This window comes from Pelodiscus sinensis, chromosome 23 (genome assembly GCF_049634645.1).
Source record: "Pelodiscus sinensis isolate JC-2024 chromosome 23, ASM4963464v1, whole genome shotgun sequence".
NCBI lineage: Eukaryota > Metazoa > Chordata > Testudines > Trionychidae > Pelodiscus > Pelodiscus sinensis.
This window is the reverse complement of record NC_134733.1, coordinates 15,311,054-15,336,552: the sequence shown is the minus strand read 5'-3', so window position 1 is coordinate 15,336,552 and position 25,499 is coordinate 15,311,054. Positions and strand designations below refer to the sequence as shown.

Genomic DNA, 25,499 nt, shown 5'->3' with positions numbered 1-25,499 from the left:
AAGCAACCCCTCAGCGGTTCAAATGGCCAATCCCAGACGGGCGGACGCAGGGCAAGAGAGGGTCTGGCTGGCTGGGAGATGGAGCCTTTGACCCCTAGTTCAGCTCTTTGGATCCAGCCCCACAAGGCAGCAGATCCCAGCCACCAGGTCTTGACTGGCAGCGCTGGGGAGTTTGTCCTGGGGGGGGCCTGTACCAGCAAACTCAGCCCCCTTGCTGACTGGCCGATGAGCGGCCCAGGCCTGCTTGGCTGGGGGGCAAACCGAACCGGGGCTGGGAGGCTGTGACAGGGCTGGGGGATACTGAGCTATAGCTGGGGGGGCGGGGAGGGGGCAGTCTCATAGTCTGTGGGTCCAGCACTAAAATCAGCCCCGGCAAGTAGAACAATCAAGTCAAGGGCGTTTCATGCCCAGCAGGACGCAGCAAGGCAAGCGCGTCACTAGCAGCAGCTCCGCCCGGCCCGCACGCCTCCCTCCTTTGCACGCGCCGGCAGACACGCCTGGTTTCTAGCATCGGCCCTTAGGGGCAGCTCTGCAGATCAAGCCCCCAGTGGTGCCAGCTAGTGCCTACCCCCAGATCCCCACTGGAGTTGTGCTAAGCTCTGCCACTGGCGGGCTGCCCGGCTGGGTAGGCGCTGACTGGCACCCCTGGAGAGCAGCTCCCCAAGCAAGCCGGGAAGCAGCACCCCTCTCTCCCTTTTTGACAGGGCACGGAGAAGGGGCAGGGGGGAGGCAGCAGCACCCACCCCAGCCTAAGAGAGTGCGTGGCTCCTGCTGGCCCAGCCGGGTAGCCGGGCTTCCAGGGCGCGGAGACTCAGAGGGCTGCGAGCTGGAAGGCTGCCGCGATAGGTGCACAATCTAGCCAGGCACCGGAGCGGACACCCCGGGGCCGCTCTCAGCAAGCAGCGCCAATCAGGCAGCGTTGCGTCCTGCCTCCCTCAGTGGCCACATGCAGGCATGCAGGTTCCCAGCCTTCGAGCCCGCCTTCCACTCCTTGGCCTGGAGAGAATGAGGTGGGGCAGGGATGCCCCCGCCCGGCAGCTCGCGTCCCCACCCCTCAACGCCCAGCGAACAGAGCTGCATGAACCACGGCGTGCAAGGTGCCCCCACTCCTGCTCCCCCACCTGCAAATAAGCAGCGGTCAAGAGGGTTTTGGAGAGGAACCCTCCCCCACCCAGCCAAGGAGCGCCTCCCTGCATGTTGCCCAGAGGGCGTCTGAGCCACATTGCCTGGCATGGCAGGATGTGAGGGCCTGATCCCTCCACATTTACACTGCAGGGATTCACGCTGGAGTCACAAGTGAGTGCAGAATCAGCCTCCCAGAGTCCACCAGCTCCCTTCTTAACCCGTTCATTGCTCCTATTCTCTTGCCCTCTAGCCCCTCGCCCTGAACAAACCTGCCCTGAGGGCGCTCCCCCCCCTCCAGCTGGCATAAAACCTGGCCCCACCAATGTCAGAGGCCAAGTTCCCATGGGGCCAGCCCCTCCGCCCTGGATTCTCAGACCAGAGCCTTTGCAGCCCCCGTGCAAACAGCAAAGCTCCTCTTCTCAGAGCCTGGCTCGAACTGGCAAAACACCAGGGCGCCCACTGCAAAGCTCCGCTCTTCCCAGACGCTGCACGAGACAGCCCCACCCCCTCAAGCCCCGCTCACTATCTGGCTGCGGGGAAATGGGCTCTGGGGCGGCGGGTGGCAACCCACAGGCAGTGGGGCAAGGCCGAGGGCGGAGGGCCAGGAGAAGGTGTGTGAGCTACTTACGCTGGGATCTCATTGGTCAGTTGGCTTGCAAACAAAGAAACAAGGACATTCAGAAGAGACAGACAAAGAGCAACAAGCAACGGAGAGGTTAGCCGGGGAGGAGGGGGGGAGACCGAGAGTCATTAGTGATCTTGCTGCAGAGCTGCAGAATTTGTCCCTGCACCTGGGAACTAGCCGGACAGCTCTGGGAACCACGGGAAGCAGCGCCCTGGATAAAACCAGCGCCTGGGCTACGCTGCCATGGATTAGGCCTTTCCATCGCTGCTGGGGGCTTGGTGGGGTCACACAGGGTCAGCGCTGCCTGGCTGAAGGCTCGTGGTTATTAGCTGCCCACTGAGTGCGAGAGAAAAGCCCTCCAAGGACAGTGACACAAACAGACGAGCCAGTCAGGAGACTCTAGGAGCAAACTCACTTCTGAAGCCAACAGGTGTGTGCCAGGGGTGGCTTTGGCTAAGGCGCTGTTGGAGGATGCCCAATAGATACCCACGCACACCCGGCCCCTAGCAGCGAGACACAACAGAGTCCCAGGGGAGTTGGTTTAAACCACCAGTTTGAAAACAAAAGGCCAATCCTGCCCCCAAGTAAGGGCCTTGCAACCCCCTCCGATGACCCTTTTCAATGGAGCTGCAGAAGCAGAACAGAGGGTAGAATTGAGCCCAAAAGTTTGGGATGGAGCCGTTAGGGGACATGCTGCCTTCAGCAACACCCTGGCTGCTCCACCGGCCTCAGCAGCGCTGGGGTGGAAGTGAGATCTGAATTTGCCCTCCTCCCCCCACGTATGAAATGGGACCAAATTCTCCAAACCCCAATTAAAATTCCTGTCTGGGAGGTGACACCCTGGACCGATGCCCCAGCATCTTTAAGCATGAGCTTAACAAACGTGAGGTTCGTGGGAGACTTGATTACAGCCTATAGGTCCCTACGTGGGGAACAAATACTTAATAATGGGCTCTTTAGTCTAGCAAGCCAATGTCTAACATGATCCAGGGCTTGGGCTTTGAAGCTCGACAAACACAGATGGGAAATAAGGCGTCAGTTTTTAATGGTGAGACTCATTAGCCACTGAAGCAATTTACCCAGGGTGATGGCCTGTATTGTTCCCTCTCATTTTTCCCATCCATGTGTAGAATAAATGTTGTGATGTGCACTGAGGCAAGTGCAGATGTGCACCACCAGGAGAAACACATGCAGCTGGCTGTGAGTGTTGGGAGCACTCTGCTGATCAGCTGGGGCCAGCCAATTACAGGCAGTCCCTGACTTACGCGGATCCGACTTATGTCGGATCCGCACTTACGAACGGGGCTTTCTCGCCCCGGAGCTCACAGGCAGCGGTCAGCCACCTCGACCTCCGGGGCGAGAAAAGCTGCTCCCGGTGCCCCTGGTCTGCTGGGGACCGTCTCCAGCAGACCAGGGGCACCGGGAGCAAAGCGGGTCCCGCGCCAGAGCAAAGCCTCAGAGGCGAGGCACCCCGCCGCTGCGGCTTTGCTCCCCGTGTCCCTGGTCTGCTGGGGGGGGGGGGGGGGGCGCAGCTAGCAGACCAAGCTTTTGTTGTGGACCCTGGGTCAGAGCAGCTGGGGCGCTGCCGGTTGGTCCCGCAGCGCCGCTCTGGGCACTCCTGGACCAACCCGGCAGCACCCCAGCTGCTCTGCCCCAGGCGTCCCCAAGTCAGCCATTGCTGAAACTGACCAGCGCTGACTACAGGAAGCCCAAGGCACAGTTGCTCTGCCCCGGGCTTCCTGGAATCAGCCGCTGATCAGTTTCAGCAGCAGCTGACTTGGGGTTCTTAAGTTGAATCTGTATGTAAGTCAGAACTGGCGGTCAGTTTCAGCAGCGGCTGAATCTGGACGCCAGTTCCGACTTACATACAGATTCAACTTAAGTACAAACCTACAGTCCCTATCTTGTACGTAACCCGGGGACTGCCTGAATTGTGACTGGAAACAGACAATAAGGAGCCTATTGCTTGCCCTGCATCAGCCTCTGGGCTGCAGGCCTAGTCTTGGCAGGGCACTGGCCTAAGACAGTTTCCAACAGCCGCAAGAAATGGAGCCTGGGGCAAGCAGCTAAAGCCTGGGGTGGGGTGGGGTGGGGTGGGGTGGGGTGGGGCGGGGCGGGGCAGGAAGAGTTCTCCGCAGCATGGCCGGGTCCTGGGATCTCCTCCTGGCTGCCCCAATCCAGAGGGACTGGGTCAGAGCAGAGATGGGCTGAGCCTAAAACCTGGCTCTGAAACCCACTGAACCGCGACTTGGCAGGGGGGGTTCATGCTGCCTGGTGTTACAGCCAAGTCTGGGGAAGGGGAGCCTGTCCCAGAGACAGCCACAGAAGGAGACTGACAGTGACGGAGACCAGGACACACAGACAGGAGAGCACAGACAGACGGGGAGCAGGCCGCCGGGAGCTAGTCCTGCATCCTTAGCCCAGCCCGGCCCGGCCCGGGGAGTCTCTCGTCCTCGAAGCTGCAGGACCCTCTCGCCCGCTGGGTTTGCAGGCGACGGTCCCCGGTACGTTCTGGATGTCGTGACATGTCGTTGCACTGGCCGCTGACCTAGGCCCCATGGCTTTGACCTGGCCAGTATCTCCGGGGTGCGGCTTCTGCCCAGCTTAGGAACTGCGCATGCACCGGCCCTCCAGGCAGCAGCTACCGACCTAGCTCAGGAGCCAAAATGGGGATACTGTGGCCCGGGACTGAAGGGGAGGGCGATGGGTGAAATTCCGGCTCTGCCTACCCCTGGGGTTTGAGCGTTTGAGTCACCGTCCTCCGGGCATGGCTCCCAATAGCCCCTCCCCTTCCACTTCACCGCCCCAAGCCTCAGGCCGGCTCACCTCTTGGTCACGGCATTGTGGTACTCCATGTAGGTCCTGCCATCAAAAGCAACGGCCTCCGAGTTGCCAGCCGCCTTCTCAATGATCACTGGGGGTGGGGAGAGGGGAAGAACAAGCAGGGATCACCACGCGATTGGTGCATGACACGACTGGTGCCTCACAACACGACTAGTGCATCTTCCCAGAGCACTAACAGACCAGCCCTGCACAGAATGCGCACGAGGGGTCCAGCCCACCTGGCAAACTCGCCTGCTCCTGGGGCTCGGACAGACTGACGAGGGGGTCACGCACCTTCGAGTGACGGGGGCCAGTGCGCGGAGCGAGGTCAGGCCAATGGAGAGCTTTGCTAGCAGCCAAGTTATCTGCAAGCCACAGCCTCGCTTGGGGTCAGGCAGAAGGCAGGGACTCGGCGGGGGCTTTGGCTGAGCCTGGCTTTGGGAGGCTGGATTTATATACAAGCAAAGGGGGAGCCAGGATGAACTAGGCCAGGGCTGGGCAATCATTTCGGATGTGGGGCCAACTCCAGGAATTCGGTAAGTGGCCAAGGGCCACACTCTTCCATAGTAATAGAGGAGGCGCAGGGTCTGGGATGGAGGTCAGGTGCAGAAGGGAGTTCAAGGTCCAGGATGGGGTTTGGGTGCAGGAGAGGATTCTGACCTGGAGGGGGCACAGAAGGGGGCGTAGGGTCGCGATCTGGGGCAGAGGTACAGGAGGGGGTGCAGGAGTTTGGGTTGCAGGGTCTGGGTGGGGGTAGGGGTGCAGGAGGGGGAGAGATGGGTTGGGGTGCCAGAGGCAGGCTCTGGCCAGGATGCACTTACCTAGGCAGCCCCTGGCCAGCAAGCCAATGGGACCGTCATCAAGGGTCCCTGTCTGCCACGCCCCCCCACACCGCCCAGAGCAGCTGGCTGCAGGGGCCATGTGCTCTCTGCGCACTGCGTGCCCTGGCGGAGGTGGGCTGGGGTGTTACTTCACATGCTGCCTGCACCACAAGCAGGGCCCAGGCAGCTCCCCAGGGGTGCGTGGCACACACAGAGCACATGGCCCCCACAGCTGGCCGCTTTGAGCCGTGTGGGGAAGGCAGGGAGCCTGCCGAAGGCTCCCTCTGCCTGTGGGAGGTGGCGAGCCAGATCCAGCGGGTTGGCGGCTGGTTCCGGCCCACAGGTCATATTTTGCCTGTCCCTGAACTAGAAGCTGATTCTCTATTTCCTGTGCAGGGAGCCCTAGAGCTGTACAGGTGGCCAGGCCCCACTCCCCCCAGCGCAGCAACGCCCAACTCAGAATAAGGATACGTTTCCGGAGAGCCAATGGGATTTAGGCTTCTAAGTCAGGTGAACCGTGAAAGATCCGGCCCCTGCCCCAGGGAGCTTACAAAGGGGACAGATGACACAGCCCCGACTCACCACGCCGGAGGAGAGCCAGCAGGGGGGCTTCCCTTCATTCACTTAGTGGGCAACATTCTCACAGATGCACGTTGGATCAAACCAACTGGGCGAGAGGGCCCAGGCACAGGGCACGCTGCTCACCCCGGCCATACCCTGCTATTCCAGGCGCGGCCAGGCCACGTGACCCCCCGGCCCTTCCCCAGGAAGGCGCTCCCAGCCACAATAAAACCTCGGCCGCGGGCAAGAGAGTTTCCATCTGGCTGCCATCAGCTCTCTCCAGCTGGGGAGCCCGGCCGCACCCACGCCTGCTTCCCTCCAGCTCACCTTTCTCGCAGTGCGCCCCGGAGAAGCCCCTCTGGCAGGCACACTCGTAGCCCTCCAGCCGGGGGTGGCACCGGCCTCCGTTCTGGCAGGGGTTGGGTTTCTGGGAGCAGGGGTGGGAGCGGAAGGTAGAGATCTCGATGGCTCTGCGGATGTTTTCTTCCTTCAGCACCGGGACCCCCTTAATGGAGATCTGAAAGGTGGGGACACGGGGGAGGGAAACCAGAGGGTTACACAGCACTCCCAGCTGGGGTTCGGAGGGATGGTGGGTACAGAGAAAGGGTGGAGGTAGAGTCCATCCCAGGAGGGACATGGAAATTCAGTTCATCCCCCCTAGAATGAAGCTCCCTGAGCCTGGTATGTCCCTTGGCAAGGCCCTCCTAGAACGTGCCCTGCCCGCCTCTGCTACCTCCTGGGGGGGCATGCCTCAGCACGCAGCAAAACGTGCCCCAGCACGTGGAGAGCAGGTCTTGGGACTGCTACCATGGTGGGGTACCGCGGACAGATAGGCTGCCACTCACTGGATCCCCACTGCCGGATGCCCACGCCAGGCTGCCAGGCAGGGCTCCCCTCCAGGCCCCAGCCAGCAGCCTTACCCTCTGCATGGCTCCGTCGAAGCTGGTGGAGATGGCCGCGGCACGAGCCAGCTTGCTGAAGTCGGGCGTTCCCCCCACGTACAGGGGCTCCTTCAGGTTCAGGAAGGTGTGAGGAACCTGGGGGTGGGGGCAGAGAGAGAGAGGTGAACAGGGGAGTGAACGGCCCAGGCCTGCATCCTATCGGGGGGAAGGCAAGTTCCCCTGCTCTGCTAGCACCGCCGCTCAGCACCGCCAGCATCTGCTGCCCTCTCTGGACAGGCAGGAGCCAGGGAAGGCAGCTCGACATGGAGACAGGGTCCTAGCATAGCTCAAGGGCCGGCCCAGTAGGAGGGAAGAGACGTCAACTCCCTCCCTACTCTGACTGACGCCAACGGTCCTTTGCCCAAGGGAAGAGAGCTCCTCACTGGGGCAGGCACCCCCCAGGCCCTGGGCAACGTGGGAGGGGGACTCTGGCTCCGCACTTCTGGAAGGGGCGTGGCCAAGGGCTGGAAGGGGCGTGGCCAAGGGTTAGAAGGGGCGGGGCTGAGGGCTGCTGGCCCTCAGTGCTGCCCAGAGCGTGGCCACTCCCCTCCACCCCCCTCCCCTCCAGCCCTCGGCACTGCCTGGTGCTCCAGTCACCACAACTACAACTGCAGCAGCGGCCGGAGCCCCTTTAATCACCCGCCCCTGGGATAATTGCCCCACCCCCGGGATAATTGCCCCACCCCCGGGATAATTGCCCCACCCCCCGTTGATGAGCCTGATAACAGGTAGCAAACACCTCCTCACAGACCTCCATGCTCACCCTCCTCTCCCGTGCGCTGCTACCGCCCTCTGCAGGCCAGCCTTGGCGCTCCAGCTGAGAGCAGCTCTTTGGGCCAACCTTCCCCACCCCCCTGCTCTCCATCCCCGTGTTGAGAGGCTTTCCTGTGGCCCTACTGCCAGGGAGGCTGGGCACAATAATAAAGGGAGCCCCCCAAGAGTGCAGCCGAGCCTAGAACCCGCACCACTGCCTCCCCAGCCCCCAGAGCTACCCCGGCCCCACAGACCTGGCGCTGCGGAGGCAGTGGGGGGCTTGCTGGGCCGCTGGTTAATCCACACAGCCAAGCAGGCTTCCGGCAAGGCGCCAGCCACGGCACCACACGTCTTTCCAGAGCCACGTTTGCTCTGTGGGCCCCCAGCACTGCTCAGGCCTAGAGATGCTGCGTGGAGAAGGGGCGCCCTGTGGAGCTGAGCCCAGCACTTTCTCCACAGCCCTGGAGAGGTGCTCTGTGCACCCAGTCGGCCTCTGGAATGGACAGGGCTGGGAAAGCGGCAGGACCGGGGAGGGTCTGAGCTGCTCTGCTCCTCCTCCCTCCCCCTCCCCCCGCGGCCCTGTTGTTACAGGTTGGGGGCAAGGAAGGGATTTTCATACAAATTCTGCCCCATGATGGAGCCAGTCAGATTCTGCTGGAGAGTGGAGCTTCTAGGTCTGGTCACGCCCAGGGACTTCAAATACAGTAGAACCTCAGAGTTACGGACACCAGAGTTAAAACTGACCCATCCCCTCATGCCTCATTTGGACCCGGAAGTTCACAGTCCTGCAGAAGCAGGGACACCACCACCACCACCAGAAAGTGCAGTGCAGGACTGTGTTAAACTTAACCAGAAACTAAAGGGACGGCTTTAACCAGACTTGCAAGGTAACTGTTTCTGTGTGCGCTTCATTGAAATTAAGAGGGTTACAAGCAGCACTGTGCTTCTGCACAGCACGAAGGTTCAAAGCCGTATTAGTCAATGTTCAATTGTCAATTTTTTAAACCACCACCCTAATGTTTTGTTCAGTTACAAACATTTCCGAGATAGGAACAACCTTCATTCCTGAGATGTTTGTAACTCTGAGGTTCTACTGACAATAAACATTGACATGTTAGGGGCATGTGTGTACCACTGCCCCCCACTGGATAGTATTAGAACTAATTGTGTGTCATAGGCCTCACACAGCAAACAACTTTAGGGAGAGTCTCTTTTAGCTTGCATAGCAGGGGTTTGTGGTCTCAGAGCAGGAAGATCTGGATTCTATCCTTGCTGTCACCATAAAACCCATGGGGTGTGTCTAGATTACAGGGTTTTTTTGAAAAAAGTGGCCTTTTTTCAAAAAAACTGTACCTGTGTCTAGACTACCGCCGCGTTCTGTTGACAGTCAATCGAAAGAATGCGGTGGTTTTGTTGATGGCGGTAAACCTCATTCTACGAGGATAATGCCTTTTTTCGAAAGTCATCTTTCAAAAAAAGTTGCTATTGCATGAAAACAGGGCTTTTTCCAAAGAGAACATCTAGACTCTCTTTTAAAAAAGCAAGCCGCTTTTTTGAAAAATCTTCTTGTTGTCTAGAGGCTCTTTTTTGAAAGAGGCTTTTTCGAAAGTATCTTTCAAAAAAGCCTCTTTCGAAAGAGGCTGGCAGTCTAGACGTAGCCATGGTGGGCAGTTTAACACTACCAGGAAAGTCCCAAGTAGTGCTCACAACATTTATCAGTCACACTGCAGCAGTGGAAGCTGGCCGATCAAGACACGGTTATATTAATCACTAGCTAAAACTTTGCAAGTTAAAACAAGAAGGAATGACCAGATTATTGAAATGTGTCAAAATCAAATAGAACTCGCTGGAATTAACTAAGAAACAAAAATGTGTCTAGTCTACAGAAATCAGAGTGTGGGGGTTGGCCCGACAGAGAGGGTGGGCGGATGGAGACGACCATGGATCACTTGGGTTTGAATGGAGGAACAAAAAACAACATGTTGATGGCGTATGAGATGGAAGTGTGGTGGCTTATACTTATCTTTACCTTACGGGATTTCTGAAATCCAGACAGCAGGGGAGGGAAAAATACGAATGAAAATCAAAAGGGAGAGAGAGAGAGAAAGAGAAACAGGAGATCAGTGGGGTTCCGTCATAGCACGCAGGGTTGCAAGCGCATTGACTAACGTCCGTTCCCTCGTTAGCCGGCAATTAAGACAGGAAAGATGCAGGATGGAGTGGCAGACGGTGCTGCTGTCCTGCCAGGCGAAACGCTGCTTTAAAAAGGGCAACTTTAATACCAAAGGAAGCTTGAAAAGAGGAGAAAAGGTGCGTTTATGGAAATCAGACCACCCGTGGCACCCTGCGTCCCCTTTGCTAGCGCAGAGAGAGCGGCATTGGAGGAACCAAAGAGCTCTCGCCCTGCGGCAGGTGCGCAAATGCCCACGTTTTAACCGACATCGCAGTCTTGACGTGGGGGAGCTCACAAAGGATTTAAGTTGTAGACGGGCACTGCCTCTCGCTCCAGAGGGGCACAGACTCCCAGCCTACGCTACAGGTGAGCACGGCCACCCCTACTCAACCCCCTCCAGGCCTTTGAAAGGTCAGCTCTGAACCCCGGGTCTCGGTCCCATCTTTCCTTTAAACCCAGAGGACTTTGGTAATAAGCGAACATCAGGGCAGACTCCAAAGCAAAGCAGGCTATGATTTCCCCCAGTACCAGTGCCTAGGGACATGCTTGCCAGCCCTATATCTCTCAGTAAGGTTCCGGATCATCGCTCCCTGCTGCAGGGAGAGGGATGCTGGAGAAGCAACCCCCCGCTGGGGGAAAGGTGAGGAATGGAAGGGGCAGACTGCCTCCGTGACCTGGGTTAGAATGTCAGAGAACCTGCTGTGAGCGTGGCCGTGCGCCAGGGGATGGGAGAAGTGCAGAGGGAAGCGGGGGAGAGAAACCAGAAAAATGAAGCTGCCAGGTGGAAAGCGGAGCAGGGAGAGTGGGGACAGATTTGCTGGCACCTGGGTGATCACGGCAGCCACGTTTAGTGACTCATTTAGCACAGAGCCTTTGCGTCTCCCCCAAGAACATGCTGTCTGGCTCTTCACCCGCAGAGCGCCAGGAAAGGCTCCTGATGCAGGGATGGAAGGGGCGGATGGACACCAACACTAGGCCCCAGGGGAGGCCGGGTGGCAGCCGCACACACAGCCAGGGGCCCGCAGCCAGGCAGGCCTGACTGGACACGACCCACCGTGCCGGTGTCAGGGCTGTGTTGGAACAGGTGACCACATCTCTTGCCAAGGCGCTGCCAGGCGGGGCGGGTGTTATCTCAGAGAGGACCCGCTCTGTCAGGGAGGAAGCATTCCCCTAGCGACCCAGGGCAGCTAAGTGAGGGTCTGAGAGCTCTGGGAAAAGCGGATGCCACAGGGCTCTGGGAAGCTACCTCCGGGAGGTGGTGCCCCATCCCACTCCACTGCTCCCTGGCTTTCCCACACCCTCCTTCCGCCCCTGAGCACAGGGTGCCCAGCATGTCCAGTTGTGTGACATGGGACAATGCCCACTACATAACAACGGGGGCTGAGACCCACTCAACTCGCTTTGCTTCTGAGAGGCGCACATTTGAAGCCAATCTAAGCTGAAGAGGCCTCGGTTGGCTCCTCAAAGCGAGGCCTGCCTCTCCCGCCCTTCCCCTGGCATTGCATTCCCATGGGGCTCACGGCATCCGTGGGGTTGGTACGGGGAGAGGCTGTGTCAGAGCAAGGGGTGGGCAGTGTGCCAGGTCTCTTGGGGTGGAGGTTCCTCCTGCCGGGATCTCATTGGCGTGCCAACTTACCGGTGACTCTCCCATCACCCTCTCGCCGTTGTTAATCCGCATCACCCCCTTGCGCCCGTTCCGCTCCAGCGACACACTAGTCCAGGTGTTCAGCGGGACTGGCTCCTTGCTCCTGGTGAGGGAGAAGAACACAGCTGGGGTGAAAGTCACCCAATAGATGCAGCAGGAAGGGGGGGGCGGGGCGCAGAAGAAATCTCTGCTCTCTGGGCATCGCTGGGACAAACAAGTCTCCGCCGGTTCCGGGGCACAGGCAAGACCAGGGCTGTGGCCTGTGTGCTGACACCATCCATAGGAGGAGGGCCAGAACCAGTGCGGGGTCTGGTTCCCCGGATCGGAGAGGGAACCCCTTTGATTCGACTACTCGAGCCCACTGCCCGGCTGGGGCTTTGCTCAGGGGCGGTGCAATGCTTAAAGCGAGGCCTATTGCAGACGTGCCCCACATGCCACGGGGCTGGGCCCAGCGCCCGCTAAGAGGAGGCGCTGCCTGGCCGTTTTCAGTCCCACTCCTCCTGCTCCTTGGAGGAGCAACACAAGCCAGTGAGCCAGGGGGCAGAGACAGAGGGGTCCTAAGAGAACTCCCCCCCCCCCCCCCCCCACCCCTTCCGTCCACTCCTTGGTCCCCTTCCAAACCGCGTCCCCAGCAGCTAACAGGACCTGTTCTGGCGAGGTGATGGGGACACTTGGCCACCCACTCGGAGAGCCCAATGCGTAGCCTCAAAGCCAGCGCTACGGCATTTAGATCTAGAGAGCAGGGCCTGCCGCCAACGGGCCAGCAAGCAGCCACCCTTCCCCCTCCCCGGGAGGCCCAGCTCCCTTGGGGTGCGTACTTGAGCACAGCTGCCCCTTTGCCCAGGTCGTATCTGTACTCCAGGTAGCCATCGTGCAAGGCCAGAGAGATGAAGTCCCCTTTGCCGTCTGTCTTCTGCCCGTTGTAGAAGATCATGCCGCTGGGATTCCTGGCCAGGAACACGACCTCCATGGACATCTTGTCCCTGGGGGAGAGAGGGCATGAGTGCCGCCCCTGCGAACCAGCCACCCTCGGCCTACTGCCTCGCGAGCCCCCGGCACGGCCTTGCCCACTGTCCCCTCTCCAGGGGCGGCACTGCAAAGTCTGCAGCTACAGGAACAACTAGGAGCCAGCCTGGCAGCCCTGGGCAGCCGCGGCCTCTGCTGAGCCACACAATGGGGCAAGTGGCTGGGTCACCTTCCTCCTCCCCTCGCCCTGAGGGCCTCAGGCATGAGTGGCACAGAGCCCTGGAGGCCGAGTGTCTCTCTGCACGAGTGCCCTGTCCACCCTGGGACCCCCTCCCACTTCGCAGTGTGGGAAGAATGGGACGCGGGGGGGGCTGTGCCCAGGGCAAGGAGGGGAGCAACCCCCCAACCCCTAAAGGAAGAGCCCTTGGCCCCTCCCCGCATCCCAGCCGTCCCGAGAGCCCAGTCTCTCCCTTCCCCCCTTCCCCTTCCCTTCACCACTGGCTTCCCAAGCTGCTCCGTGGCCAGGAAAGGCGCTTACTGCAGCTCAGGCACGAAGGTCTGCAGCCCCCTCAGCTCCAGGTAGGAGAAGCCGTTGAACTCCGGGAGGAACGGCCGGGTCTGGTCCTGCTCCGTCACTGAGTCAGAAGACAAAGGGGGGTGAGACGGGACGTGGAGGAGCCTCTGGAGTCTGCCCCCAAGCCCTCAGTTGAGGGGGGGTGCCCGCCCCAAAGAGCCCCCGCCTCGCTCCCCTGCCTGCAGGGCCCATCGCAGCCCACCTGCCTCGCAGAACTCCCCTTCCCGCCCCATGGGGCACTCGCACTTGGCGCCTCCCTCAGGCAGCACCAGGCACGTGGCGGAGACATGGCACGGGTTGGGGTCGCACGGGTTCTTCTCGTCGGCGCAGGTCGGACCTAGGGCAGAAGAGCAGCACGTCAGGGAGGGGGCCCGGGGCAGCAGTGAGGCTGGAAACTCGGGGCTCACGCACAATCAGATGTGCGTACGTCCCGGAGGAGTTTCCGGTCCCTGTCGCAAGGAGCGCCACTTACTGCCTTCCTCTGACGGATGCATCCGAGGGCACCCGCTGGGTCAGCAATGGGCCGGGGTCCTGGCCTGGTGTCAGAGGCAGGGCCAGGCCATGCTGAGAGAGGGACTGCCTTTCGGGTCACATAAAACCCAAGAGGCCTGGACTTTGGGGCATTTTTTTGGGTAAGATCAGCTAGGTATTAACTCTGGGGTCCTGGAGTCAGGCTTCCATTGGGCACCAATGCTGCACAGCCCCCACGGCCCTCCCCAGAGGCAGCTGCATTTCAGGGGCGATGTGACCCCCAAGGCCGGTTTGTCTTAGGGCGGGATCCTTAGTGAGGCAACCCCGACCTGCCCCCGCTCCTCACCCGTGTAGCCGTTGAGACACTCGCAGTGGAACATCTCGGCCTCCTTGCTGTGGCACAGGGCGCCGTGGTGGCAGGGGTTGGGGTGGCAGGGGTTGTTGCCGCACTCGCCCACCCCGCTGCCGTACAGCACGTCGCTGCCCTTCTCCCGCAGGTCGTACATCTGGTTGTTCACGTCCAGCAGGCGGATGCAGCCCTTGAGCCCGGCCGTGGCCGATGTGCGATCCGCCACCCTGCAGGGAGGAGAGGCAGGCGCTCAGGGGACAACTGGGCCACGGGCCGCAGGGTGTGTGCACCTGGCGGCCTGGCTTCGGCTGCGCTCAGCTGCACAGACTCCGGGTCAGGATCCGCCCTGCCAAGCCCGCTACCCTCCTGTCTGGAGAAGAGGGTCCCCCTGCACCCGGAGAGCCGTCGGCCTCTGAAATCGCCCCAGCTTGCGCTCCAAAGACGCAGGCCTCCGCCCCGTCCCTGGAGGGATGCACGGCCAGGAGCCACCCGCGGGAGGCGCGAGGAGTCTGGCCCGCCCGCTACTCACATGGCCGTCTGGTCTTCCGGCACCCCTCCGACGAACAGATCCGTGTCCAGGTTCAGCCCGTCGGTGCCGCTCGGGCTCTCCCCGTTCACGTGGGGCTCCCCGTCCACCGACAGCATGCCGTTCCGCCGGTTCCGGTTCACCACCAGCTGGTGCCACTTGCCCGGCTCCACCCGCACCTTGCTGGTGAGGATGCCTGTGCCCGATCCCGTGTTGAACCTGAAACGGAGGAGGGGGGCCGTGGGCGTGGGGCGGCACCGTGACACCACAGGAAAGGGGGCTTGGGACTGCTGCTCGGATAGGAGCCGCGATGGCCCCTTTCCGTCCCACGGGTCAGTGGTGGGTGATGTGACCACTGTGCAGGCCGGTCGAGGAGGGGGGCAAAGGGGGCGGTTAGTTGCCCTGGGTCCTGCTGATTCAAAGGGGACTGGGGCTCCCGGCTCTGAGGGCTGTGGGGGAGGGGAAACGTGCCGTGGTCTGGGCGGCGCTGAGGGCTGGCTGCCCCCGGCCCCACTCCTTAAGGGAGTGTGGTGCTTGCTCCCCCTCCCCCCACAGATACCCCTGGGCCTGCAGAGGCTGTTGGCCCCCCACCGCTGTACACACAATACGGGCTTTGGGATTGTCGAGTAGGGAAGCTGGACTCATTGCATAGGCCTTCCTGTCCCCTGCTATCCCCTCCGACAGACAGACAGACAGACAGACAGACAGACAGACAGCTCCTGTTCCCTGGGAGCTTTCTTTCTGGCCTTTGAAATCCTCGAAACACGCAGGGTTTGATTTTTTTGGATTCCCCCTTTGCTTGCCCTCCCTCAGCCCTTTACCAGTAAAAAAAAAGGGGGGGGGGATTAGAGAAGTGAAGAGAAGCATAAACCCCAAAAATCAACACTCCCGGAAGTGTTCAGGTGTTGAAAACCAAAGGTTTCCATTGGGTTTTCCTGAAAAACTGACAAATAGATCTTATTTTCACAGTGTTTGTTTCCTTCAAGATCCCTTTTATTTTTTGCTCCTTCTGACCCCAACTGGATCCTATCCCGGGTCCCTGGAGCTGGCTGGGTTCAGACCCCTGCTGCTGTATCTCTCCAGTGCTTTGCACCCCATCAGCCACCAAAGGAGTGTCCCTGTAGGGGGCAAAATCTCCTGGGGTAGAGCAGAAGCCAGCCCTGCCCGTGAAGAGGCGGCTGTGCCGCTGCATTTGGGGCCTGGTGAGGCGACGCCGACAGCCTGGCAGGGAGGCAGCCGGCATAGAGGGGAAAGAGGAACAGAAATCTGTGCTTTCAATGCCTGAGCGACTCATGGACCGTCCAGGGGAGCTGAGTCCCTGCTCACACGGCCAAGCTTCTCCCCTGCCTCCCCCTCTGAGCAGCCCTCGCTGGGGGGACGGGACACCCACCTGAGCTCCACGAAGCCGCTGACCAGCGCCAGGGAGATGAAGTCTTTGCCCCGGTTCTGCCCGTTGTAGAGCAGCAGCCCGCTGAGCTCGGAGGCCCGGAACTCCATGGCGATGCGCACCGTGTGGTAGGCCTTCATCATCTTGAAGGCCAGGTACGACTTCCCGCCGAAGCTGGGGATGAAGTACCTGATGGCTGTGAGCACAGCGGGGGAGAGAGACAAACCCTGAGGAGAGTCCGAGAGCGCCGCCCTCCCGGCACGTCGGCCAGACGGGGTGAGGGACGGAAAGGGCCTGCTCGCCCCCACCCCAAACCACCAGGGGGTCAGTCCCCTACGCCACCCTCCTTAGTCATTTATCCAGCCTCCTGCTCAGCCCCACGTGATCGGGCTTCCATAGGGCGATTACTCCTCAGCCTCGTAGATCTCACCACCCCCCACCCAGATATTTACCTCGCTTCCTCTTGTTTGGCGTCACCCCTTTGCTCCCAGCTAGACCCATGTGGAGGCCTCTCAGTTACCCACCTCTCTCTGGGTCAGAGACACCCCGTCCGGATGAGCTGTGCGCCTCAGAACCCAGCCCATTCCAGCCTTTGGATCCTTTCGATTTCTTCTTCCTCACTCCCCCAAAGAGAGCTACAATCGTCGCCCCACTGATGAACTAGTCTGAGCTGCCGTCGGGGGGAAGGAAGGGGAGAGGGGGCCATTGCCCCAGGGCCCAGAAATTCAAAGGGGCCCAGGGCTCCCAGCCCTGCTACTGTGGCAGCAACAAGAACCCCAACCCCTTTAAATTGCTGTTGGAGCACCGTGCCCTGCGCTCTGCATGGCTGAGGGAGCGGGGATTGGCGCTGCGCTCCAGGAGGCAGTCAGGGCTGGCTGCCCCCGGCCTCACCCCTTTTGCCTGAGTCCCTGCCCCTTCCGGGGCCCCAGAGAAGCTGTCGGACCCCCTGCTGTTGCAGCCTGCAGCCAGTTTGGGGTCGTCCCGGCGGGGGGACTAGGCCCTGAACCCCGCCAGTGTACCCCCGGTGGTTTGAGAGAACACTTCGAGCTGTCGCTGTGCTAGGCTAGACCCAGTGTTCATTGGCCTCTGGAGCTCAGAACAGCACGTTCCACTAACTGGACCCGCCCGGAGCTCACAATCCTCATGCATCACAGCACTAGTGCATCCCCCTGGGGTCAGGAAGAAATTACTGCCGCCTGCTTCCCCTCACTAAAGCTGCTGGATTTCTCCTGAGGTGCCTTACACAGGAAGTGTTACGTCTGTTTTGTACAGAAGGAAGGCGCGGGGCATTTCCAGCTCCCTCCAGCCTGCAGTGCCGCCGTGGGGGCAGACGGTTGCAGCGGGGATGAAAAGGGAGGGAAAAACATGGGCTTGGTTCACAAAGACAATGAGCAGGCAATTCATAGAATCGCAGAAGAGCAGGACTGGAAGGGAACTCAGGGGACGTCTAGTGCCGTTACCCGCAGGACTATGTAATAACTAGACCAGCAGTGGGGAACCTCAGGCCCAGATGTGGCCCCCAGCTTGCCTGGGTCCGGGCCCCAAGGCTCAGGGTTCCCCCCAGCATTGGAAAGCCCATGCTGGTGCTCCAGCCCCATACTACTAGCCTGGCCCCCCCTGGCTCTGGTGTGTGAGGGGAACATGGGGAGGGTCTGTCTCCTTCTCAGTTGCGGGCCACGTCAGGGAGGGTTGGTTGGTTTTTTGTCTTCACTCGCATGCAGCCCCCGACTGATTTTTCTGAGCGTCAGCGGCCCCCGACCCAAAGAAGGTTCCCCTCCCCTGAACTAGGCCATTCCTGACAGGTGTCTACCTGCAGGATGCAAATGGCTAACTGCCGACTGTGGTACCCACACTGCCTGGTCTGGGCACCCCGTTGTGCGACCCCAACACAAATGCGGTTCACTGTTATCCACCGGGAATCCTGGGGCCATGCCCAGCCCCCCTCCATCTCCAGCTGGAGTCAGGGTGGGGCGTAGCACCTCCCCGTCAGGCCCCTGGCATTCAATCACCGCGCCCACAGACGGGGAGCCACCTACATTTCTCACAGACCGCGCCCCCTTTCCCCGCAGGGCAGCTGCAGGCGAACTCCTTCCCGTCGTCCTCACAGGTGCCACCGTGCAGGCAGGGGTGGGAGTCACAGGGCCGGGCTGGCTTCTTGGTGGCGGAGACTAGGCGCGTGGGCTTCCTCCGGGTGGTGGCCGGCACGGTGGTGGCGGGCCTCCTGGTGGTGGCGGGCCCTCCCATCTTGGTACTGGGCCTCTCCATGGCCTCCGGGGGCAGGACGTGGGCAGCCGTGGGGGCAGCCAGCCGCCAGGTGGTGGTAGGAGCCATGGTGGTGGCAGTGGTGGTGGTGGCGGTGGTGGTGAAGAGTCTGGGGATCCAGTCTGAAACACAGCGAGAGGTGGATTGGTCCACAGGAGGCCTCTGACCCCCAGCAAGCAGCCTTGGGGCAGGGAGGGGGCTGGGAGTCGCATCCCTGGGTTCCATTCCCAGCTTTCAGCGGGAGGGAGAGGAACTGGACGGGGGAGGTGCCTTAGAGGTGGGACTCCAGCGTTTTGGGCCCAGCACCCGGCACGTGCGTCATGATGGGAGATGGGAACTGGGAGCCAGGACTCCTGGGTTCTATTCCTTGCTCAAACAATGACCCCGAGCTGCCACATGAGATTAGTGCTTTTTCAGGGATGGAGCCTGGATCCTTCCCACCCCCTTACAAGGGTTGCTTCATTCGGGAAGTAGCATCCTCTGCCCTCCACTGGGCCTGGATGAGCCCTTGCAAGGGATGATGGCCAAAGAACCAGCTGTTCCACCGGCTTGAAAGGCTGGAGTAAAGCCGGTCTCATGGCTCAAGCCCCTCTCTCCCCATAGCTTTGCCCTCTAATTAGCAACTCTTCCTTGGGCAACAGGAGATTGCAGGCAGGTGCATGGCTCCAGCCGCTGTCCAGACCCCCGGGGGTGTTGGCAGAGCGGCCATCACTGCTAATCACACTAAATATGCTCCTGAATAAAAGGGAACTGCATGCGGCGGCAACACTTGCTGGGGTGTTGATTCCTCCTGGCAAGTTTATCAGCCAGAGGCTGGTCAGCCGTCTGGGCAAGGAAATCGACTGGGCAAGTTTATCAGCCAGAGGCTGGCCAGCTGTCTCTGCTCGCCCCGATCTCTGTGCCTTTGCGCTGCAGCCCCACAGGGCATCCAACCTCCTGGGCAAGCTGGGGGCAGGGCGATCATGGGGCTGCAGGCCCCCCTTGGTGGTGGCGGGGCAGCAGATTTATACTGTGGGGGTTTCTGTTCCGAGCGCAGGCAACCGGAGAAGAGATGGAGACAAAGGCCAGCCCCTCTGCTGGGTAAGTCAGCACTCCAGGGAGCTGCTGATCGGGCCAGAGAGTGAATTGGGGTCCGGGTGTGAATTCTGAGGCAGTGTCGGAGGTTCCAAAGCCCAGCTGCACAGAATGCAGCCCCCAGTCTGTCCCAGAGCCCCGCACTGCCCTTCCTCAGAGCAGGGCCTGGCCAGCCCTCGCGGTGCCGTCCTTGTGTGGAAATGTCCTCGGGACGACAAGGTGCATTTGATGGGTGCCAGCCAGAGACGAAAAGGACCCGACACGGAGAGAAGCAGGGAAGCCAGGAGAGCGAGTGACACAGGCAGACAGAGGCTACAAAGGACTCACCAAAGTCCATGAATTTGATGTGGTCCTGCGGAGGCTTCTTCACAAGGATGGGCCTCTTCTTGGAGGCCTTGATCTGCTTGAGCAGGGCCTTCTGCACGTCGGCCGCTGTGTAGGAGGTGGCTGCGCGCCAGCCGGAGGAGGGAAAGGCAGAGTGAGAACAGACAGCTCCCACCCTCTTCCCCTTTCGTGCAATCCCCTTGAAGCCTTTCCTTCCCTGCCCTGCCAGGGGCCTGCTGCCCTCCTCCCGGCACGCCTGCTGCAGTTGCTGAGCAAACGATGCAGCATCCGGAGGTTTTAACGAGGCCCTTTCCCGCCCTCTGGCTGGTGCGACTTCCTTGGGTTTGAGGCAGCTCCAGCCCCGCGGTTGCCCCCCACCCTGGCCGATGGCGACGCCGGGGAGAACTGGCAGAGGCGGCTCTCACCGGGGTCAAAATGGGACTCCACGATGACGCGGACGGCGCTGCTCTGGCCCAGGTCTCGCACACGGATGCTCTTGAAATCCTTCTTCACGTCGGAGTTCCGGAACAGCTCGTCCAGCTGGCCGGCCGGGGAGAAACATCAAGCTGGGGAGTCAGAACTGGCCCGGTGCCCCTGCTTCCTTTCAGCCTCAGGAGCCTGGCCGACACGGCCCCGCAGCCCGACGCGGCTGCAGCCCCTCTCCCCGCCAGCTGGGTCCCCTAGCTGAGCCGTTGCTTACTAGGACTAGGAGCAGCAGCGTTGTGAGTAGAAGCCCCTCGTCGTGCCAGGCTCTGCATGGATTCTCCCTCCCCCAGCAAACTCGGCTCGCTCCTCCATTGTGCTAGGTGCTGCGCATGCCCCCCCCCCATTTCCACCTCCCAACGTTACCCCTAAGTGATATGGGGGAGGCTGGCTATGCCAGGCTCCGAGCAGACCACCCCCCCAGCCAAGATCAGGGACCACTGCTGTGCCAGGCACTAAGCGGAGACCTGACAAAGATCTCCCCCATCATGCCAGGGGCTGCCCAGACCCACTGCCCTGAGATCAGGCCTCTCATTCTGCAGGGCGCTGTGTGGACCCCCAGTCAAGACCCTCCCCTTCCCCTCCCCCCATTGTGTGGGACACTGCACAGAGCCTGGACTGAAATCAGCCTCTCTCATCCCCCTGTGCTATGCCAGACACCACGGTGATGCCCTGCCCCCTGCCATCTGAGATCAGGCCCCTGTCCCAGATCCCCATGTCACCTCCCCTCCCATGCCAGCTGCTGTGCAGACATTTGGGGGGGGAGAGAGAGAGAGAGAGAGTCCCTGCCCCGACGAATGCACGGAGGATGGTGGAGACAGGACAGGCAAGGCTGGGGAAAAGGGACTGTCTGTTTGCCCATTTCACCGGGGAGGGGGATGGAGGCGGGGCCACCAGATTTACTAAGGTGTTTAGACACTGACGGATACATTTTCAAAAGCACCTAAGACAGTTCAGTGCTCAGCTCCCATGGACCCCCCCCCCCGCCATCCGACTGACCCTACATCTTTGGGCAGCTAAATACCAATGAAAGTCTGGCCATGAGTGCTGGAGCGACAGTATGTGGCAGAGCTGGGAATTACACACGGATCTCCTGGGTCCCAGCCCAGTGCCTCAACACACCCTTCCATCTGTCTGTCACTCTGACTGGATCCAAGCCCCCACTGCCCTTCCTCTGTGCCAGACGGCGCGGACACAAGAGTGTCCCAAAGGAGAGGTCCCACGGGGTTCTCTACCCCCATGTGTTCCAGGGGCATACCATTAGCTATGCACACACGCCTGTTGCTAAGGGAAGGAAGGATCAAGGGTTCTAGTCTCAGCTCAATCTTACTACATGCGCCCGAGCCCAGGGCGCCAAAAGGGTTCAGGCTGGCCCTGCCTATGCCAAGGGCTCATCTACTTATGTAACACCCGACTGCTGTCCAGAACAGGCGCTGTTGGTGAGCTAGCTTGGTTCTGTTCATACGGATGCTGCACCCGGTGCAGAGCGCTGCTTCTCCGTCTCTCCCGCTGCCAGCCCGCCCCCCAGGGCACGACGCTCGCCTGAGAGCTGGCAAAGGCAGAGGGAGCAATGCTCGTGCTCCACGTGATCAGCGCCAGTCTTGGAAAAGCAGAGAACTGTACTTAGAGGGACTCCCCCAAGTGTCTGGCAGAGCTAAGCACGGAGCAGAGACACGGGGGGAAGGAGGGGAGGGTGTCATTTTTCTAGGGGTGCGTGTGTATCTCATTAATACAAATACACTTATAGCTATTAAGAGGCCCAAACCTGCACCCTGAACCAACTAGCCCCATGGTGCTGATCCATGCACGCTCTTGAGCGTGGGTAAGTTCGCTTGCAGCTGTGGCGTTTGAGCCCCGCTCTGGTTATAACAACACAGAGCAAACTTGAATGTGAGGATCTCAGGGCACTCGACCTAGGCACCCAAGTGCTACTGTTCCTGTTTCACAGCTAGGAACACTGAGGCACAGAGGGGTGGGCGCGGTGGGGAGTGGGTCTTACCCAGAGGCACATGGGGCTTCACTGGCACAGCCAGGAATATCAGCCAGGGCTCAGACCAGTTCAAGCAGGCCCGCGGAAGGGGGGAAAGGGGGCAGTCACCCCGCGGCCCGGCAATCCAAAGGGGCCCATGGCTCTGTGTTGCCACCACTGCTACAGTGTCAGGGGTGGTGGCCAGAGCCCCAGGCCTATTCATTTGCCTCCGGAGCATCGGTTAGCGCAGCTCCGAGAGCTGCGGGGGAGGGGGGACGGTGTGGTGCACTCTGGGTGGTGTAAAGGGCTGGCTGCTTTGGCCTGAGACCCCGCCCCTTCCAGGAGCATGGCACTGCTCTCCCCCGGGGACCAAGGGAGGCTGTCAGCACGAGAAATCTCCACCACCCCTCGTGTGATCTCTGGGAAGGTGCATCCTGGCAAATGTGTTCTGGATCCATTGCAGGCCTGGCCTCTCCATTGGGGAGTGGGGGGAGTGGGCAGAAAAGCGTTCCCACCAGACGGCCGGCATTGCCACAGCCAGGCACCGTGGAGACGCAGGGCAGGACAGAAAGGGCGTGTCTGCTGCACGTTAACTCCGCGCGTGAGAGAGACGGGGGACCCTGTGACTTGCAGCAGTTAAGGAAGATTCCCCGTCTGCTCCCATGCCAGAGGCGTGATCCTTAGAGCCAAAGGTTACACGTTCTATTCCCCACACGCTGCCCACGGAGAGGGTCCATTCAACCTGGTAGAGCAGCTCAAGGAAGGACACCGAGACACCCAAGCCCCGTGCTGTGAGCCGAAGGCCGGGCCACGGCTCGTGGGGCAGCCGACTCACCGCGCTCTCGATGCTCCTGGCTGTTTCTCCAAAGAGCTCCGATTTGGGGTCGGCCATCTCGGGCGTGTAGAACAGCTCCTGGCCCTCCACCTCCTCCAAGATGAGGACCCCCTGGAAGACCTTGGTGGCTATGGGGAGCAGGGGCAACGAAAAAGAAACCAGAGAGACTCGGTTAGCTGGCCAGCGGGGAGGGAGTTGGCAGCCAACAGCTGAGTTCAGTCCCTGGCGGGGGAGGATGGTCGTGTGTGGGTAGTGCCAGGGCTTGGGTTAGTTTGGATGGCTCTGGAGAGTGCTATGGAGGATTAGTATTGGAGGTTGCTGGAGCAGGTGGGTCAGATGGCAAAAACCAGGCTAGAGACGGCAGCTTTTACCATACGGGTTCCTCTGAACTCTGGCCCGGATTGCAGCCCCCGGACCGGCTGGGTAACAAGAGAGAGACGTTAGCCAGAGCAGGACACAGTCAATAAGGCAGGATCAGACATGTGCATGCAACACACAGAGGCAGCTGTGGAAGCCCATAGGAGACCGGGTCCCTTGGCAAGGAGCATTCCCTTGCTGGGGAGGGAACCGGACAGCCTGAATGCAGGTTTTGGGGTCTGTGGCCTGGCACCTCCTGTGGAGGTCCCACGCAGAAATCCAAGGAAGGGGAAGGAGCCCTGCAAAGGGCGACCCCCGCAGCGAGCCCCAAGGGGGTGCACAGGGAGCTGCAGAAAGCAATTCTCCCAGCACTGGGGTTAGTACATGGAGGGGCGGCACCCCCTTATGGGGGTGGGGGTATTGTACGCAGAGAGAGGGGGCATCCCCTGGAAACCCCATTGCATGAAGTGTCGGGGGGCGACAAGGAGAACCTTGGGGGAAACCCCCCTGGAGCGCGCCCAGGGGCGGGGAGCTAGTTTGGTAACCTTGGAAGCAGGATGCTAAGGGCCTGCATCCGGAGCACGTGCACAGGGCTCCGGAGACACGGATGCCGCACCGAGCGCCCCAGCTGCCACGCGCAGCACGAGTCCCGAAGGGAAGGCACAGAGCCTCTCGCTCAGAGCGAGACCGGAGCCGCGCCAGTGGGTGGCAGCAGGGCCTGCGCCTGGGCTGCAGAACGAGACGGAAAGAGAAGCCCCCAGACGCAGCGGCCCCAAACAGGCCCCTCAGAGACACAGAGCCAGCAGCTGCGGCTGCTCGCCGCCAACCAGAACCTCGTTAGCCAGAGACGAAACTGAAACCCAGGCCACGCCCCCCCCATGCTCACTGCCGCCAGGACCAGCCCTGAGCACTCCCATTGCGCCTCCAAGCCCGGCCAAAGAGACCTGCCTAGGAGGTGAGTGTACCCGGTACTGCACGAGGCTCCAGTGCAAGGGAGGTGAGTGCACCCGGCTACTGCACCAGGCTCCAGTGCAAGGGAGGTGAGTGCACCCGGCTACTGCACCAGGCTCCAGTGCAAGGGAGGTGAGTGTACCCGGTACTGCACCAGGCTCCAGTGCAAGGGAGGTGAGTGCACCCGGCTACTGCACCGGGCTCCAGTGCAAGGGAGGTGAGTGCACCCGGCTACTGCACCAGGCTCCAGTGCAAGGGAGGTGAGTGCACCCGGCTACTGCACCAGGCTCCAGTGCAAGGGAGGTGAGTGTACCCGGTACTGCACCAGGCTCCAGTGCAAGGGAGGTGAGTGCACCCGGCTACTGCACCAGGCTCCAGTGCAAGGGAGGTGAGTGCACCCGGCTACTGCACCAGGCTCCAGTGCAAGGGAGGTGAGTGTACCCGGTACTGCACGAGGCTCCAGTGCAAGGGAGGTGAGTGCACCCGGCTACTGCACCAGGCTCCAGTGCAAGGGAGGTGAGTGCACCCGGCTACTGCACCGGGCTCCAGTGCAAGGGAGGTGAGTGCACCCGGCTACTGCACCGGGCTCCAGTGCAAGGGAGGTGAGTGCACCCGGCTACTGCACCAGGCTCCAGTGCAAGGGAGGTGAGTGCACCCGGCTACTGCACCAGGCTCCAGTGCAAGGGAGGTGAGTGCACCCGGCTACTGCACCGGGCTCCAGTGCAAGGGAGGTGAGTGCACCCGGCTACTGCACCAGGCTCCAGTGCAAGGGAGGTGAGTGCACCCGGCTACTGCAGAGCCGGGATGGGGCGGGGAGGATCCTTTCGAAAGCCGAGGGCCCTCCTGACAAGGCCCAGGCTCTCTGCCGCATGCAGGGGCCCAGCCAGAGCTGTGCTGCGGGCTGCCACAGGCGAGGGGGTGGGCAGCAATATCCCCACGCACGGCTGCCCCAGGCCATGTGGGCTGAGGCAGGTCCAAACAAGCGCCCCCAGCTCACAGGCTGCCAGTGCAGACCCGGAAGCGAGACACCCAGCCCAGCCGCTGCCCCACGTCGGGAGGCTGCTCTAGTCCAGAGGGGACAGCGGCTTGCAGCCCCGTAGCCCCGAGGCGCAGCGGGAATCGTTCTGTGCCCCCCTCCCCTTCACACACACTCACCAGGGCAGTTGCTTCCCTCTGCATCGACAGCCGCTGTCTTGCCGTCAGAGCAGCATCCCAGAGGGGCGTTGTAACACGTGGCTCTTTCTATGGCTGGGGTGGATGTCACTTGGCTCTCCTCCGGCTCCTCGTCTCCTGCATGGCAGCCGGGACAATACGGGCACATCACAGCCCCGGTGAGACACGCCCCCCCCGCCCAAACCCTAACACAGCTCCGGTGAGAGACGGCACCCCCCCCAAACCCTAACACAGCCCCGGTGAGAGACGGCACCCCCCCCCCAAACCCTAACACAGCCCCGGTGAGAGACGGCACCCCCCCAAACCCTAACACAGCCCCGGTGAGAGACGG

At 61.1% G+C, this 25,499-nt stretch overlaps 1 protein-coding gene across 3 annotated transcripts in view; it reads right to left on the bottom strand.

Moving 5' to 3' along the window:
* Positions 1 to 25,499, bottom strand: part of AGRN (agrin) — a 265,314-nt gene that overhangs the window by 9,468 nt on the left and 230,347 nt on the right. For all 3 annotated transcript variants that reach the window (XM_075906396.1, XM_075906397.1, XM_075906398.1), the window contains 15 exons: positions 25,151 to 25,285; positions 22,688 to 22,815; positions 19,826 to 19,940; positions 19,404 to 19,523; positions 17,777 to 18,124; positions 15,744 to 15,936; positions 14,357 to 14,572; positions 13,825 to 14,054; positions 13,210 to 13,344; positions 12,972 to 13,068; positions 12,286 to 12,450; positions 11,459 to 11,570; positions 6,876 to 6,992; positions 6,283 to 6,472; positions 4,577 to 4,664 (listed from right to left, as the gene is read on the bottom strand). In XM_075906396.1, coding sequence (XP_075762511.1) covers positions 4,577 to 4,664; positions 6,283 to 6,472; positions 6,876 to 6,992; positions 11,459 to 11,570; positions 12,286 to 12,450; positions 12,972 to 13,068; positions 13,210 to 13,344; positions 13,825 to 14,054; positions 14,357 to 14,572; positions 15,744 to 15,936; positions 17,777 to 18,124; positions 19,404 to 19,523; positions 19,826 to 19,940; positions 22,688 to 22,815; positions 25,151 to 25,285 — 2,389 coding nt within the window. The remainder of the gene's footprint in view (positions 1 to 4,576; positions 4,665 to 6,282; positions 6,473 to 6,875; positions 6,993 to 11,458; positions 11,571 to 12,285; positions 12,451 to 12,971; positions 13,069 to 13,209; positions 13,345 to 13,824; positions 14,055 to 14,356; positions 14,573 to 15,743; positions 15,937 to 17,776; positions 18,125 to 19,403; positions 19,524 to 19,825; positions 19,941 to 22,687; positions 22,816 to 25,150; positions 25,286 to 25,499) is intronic.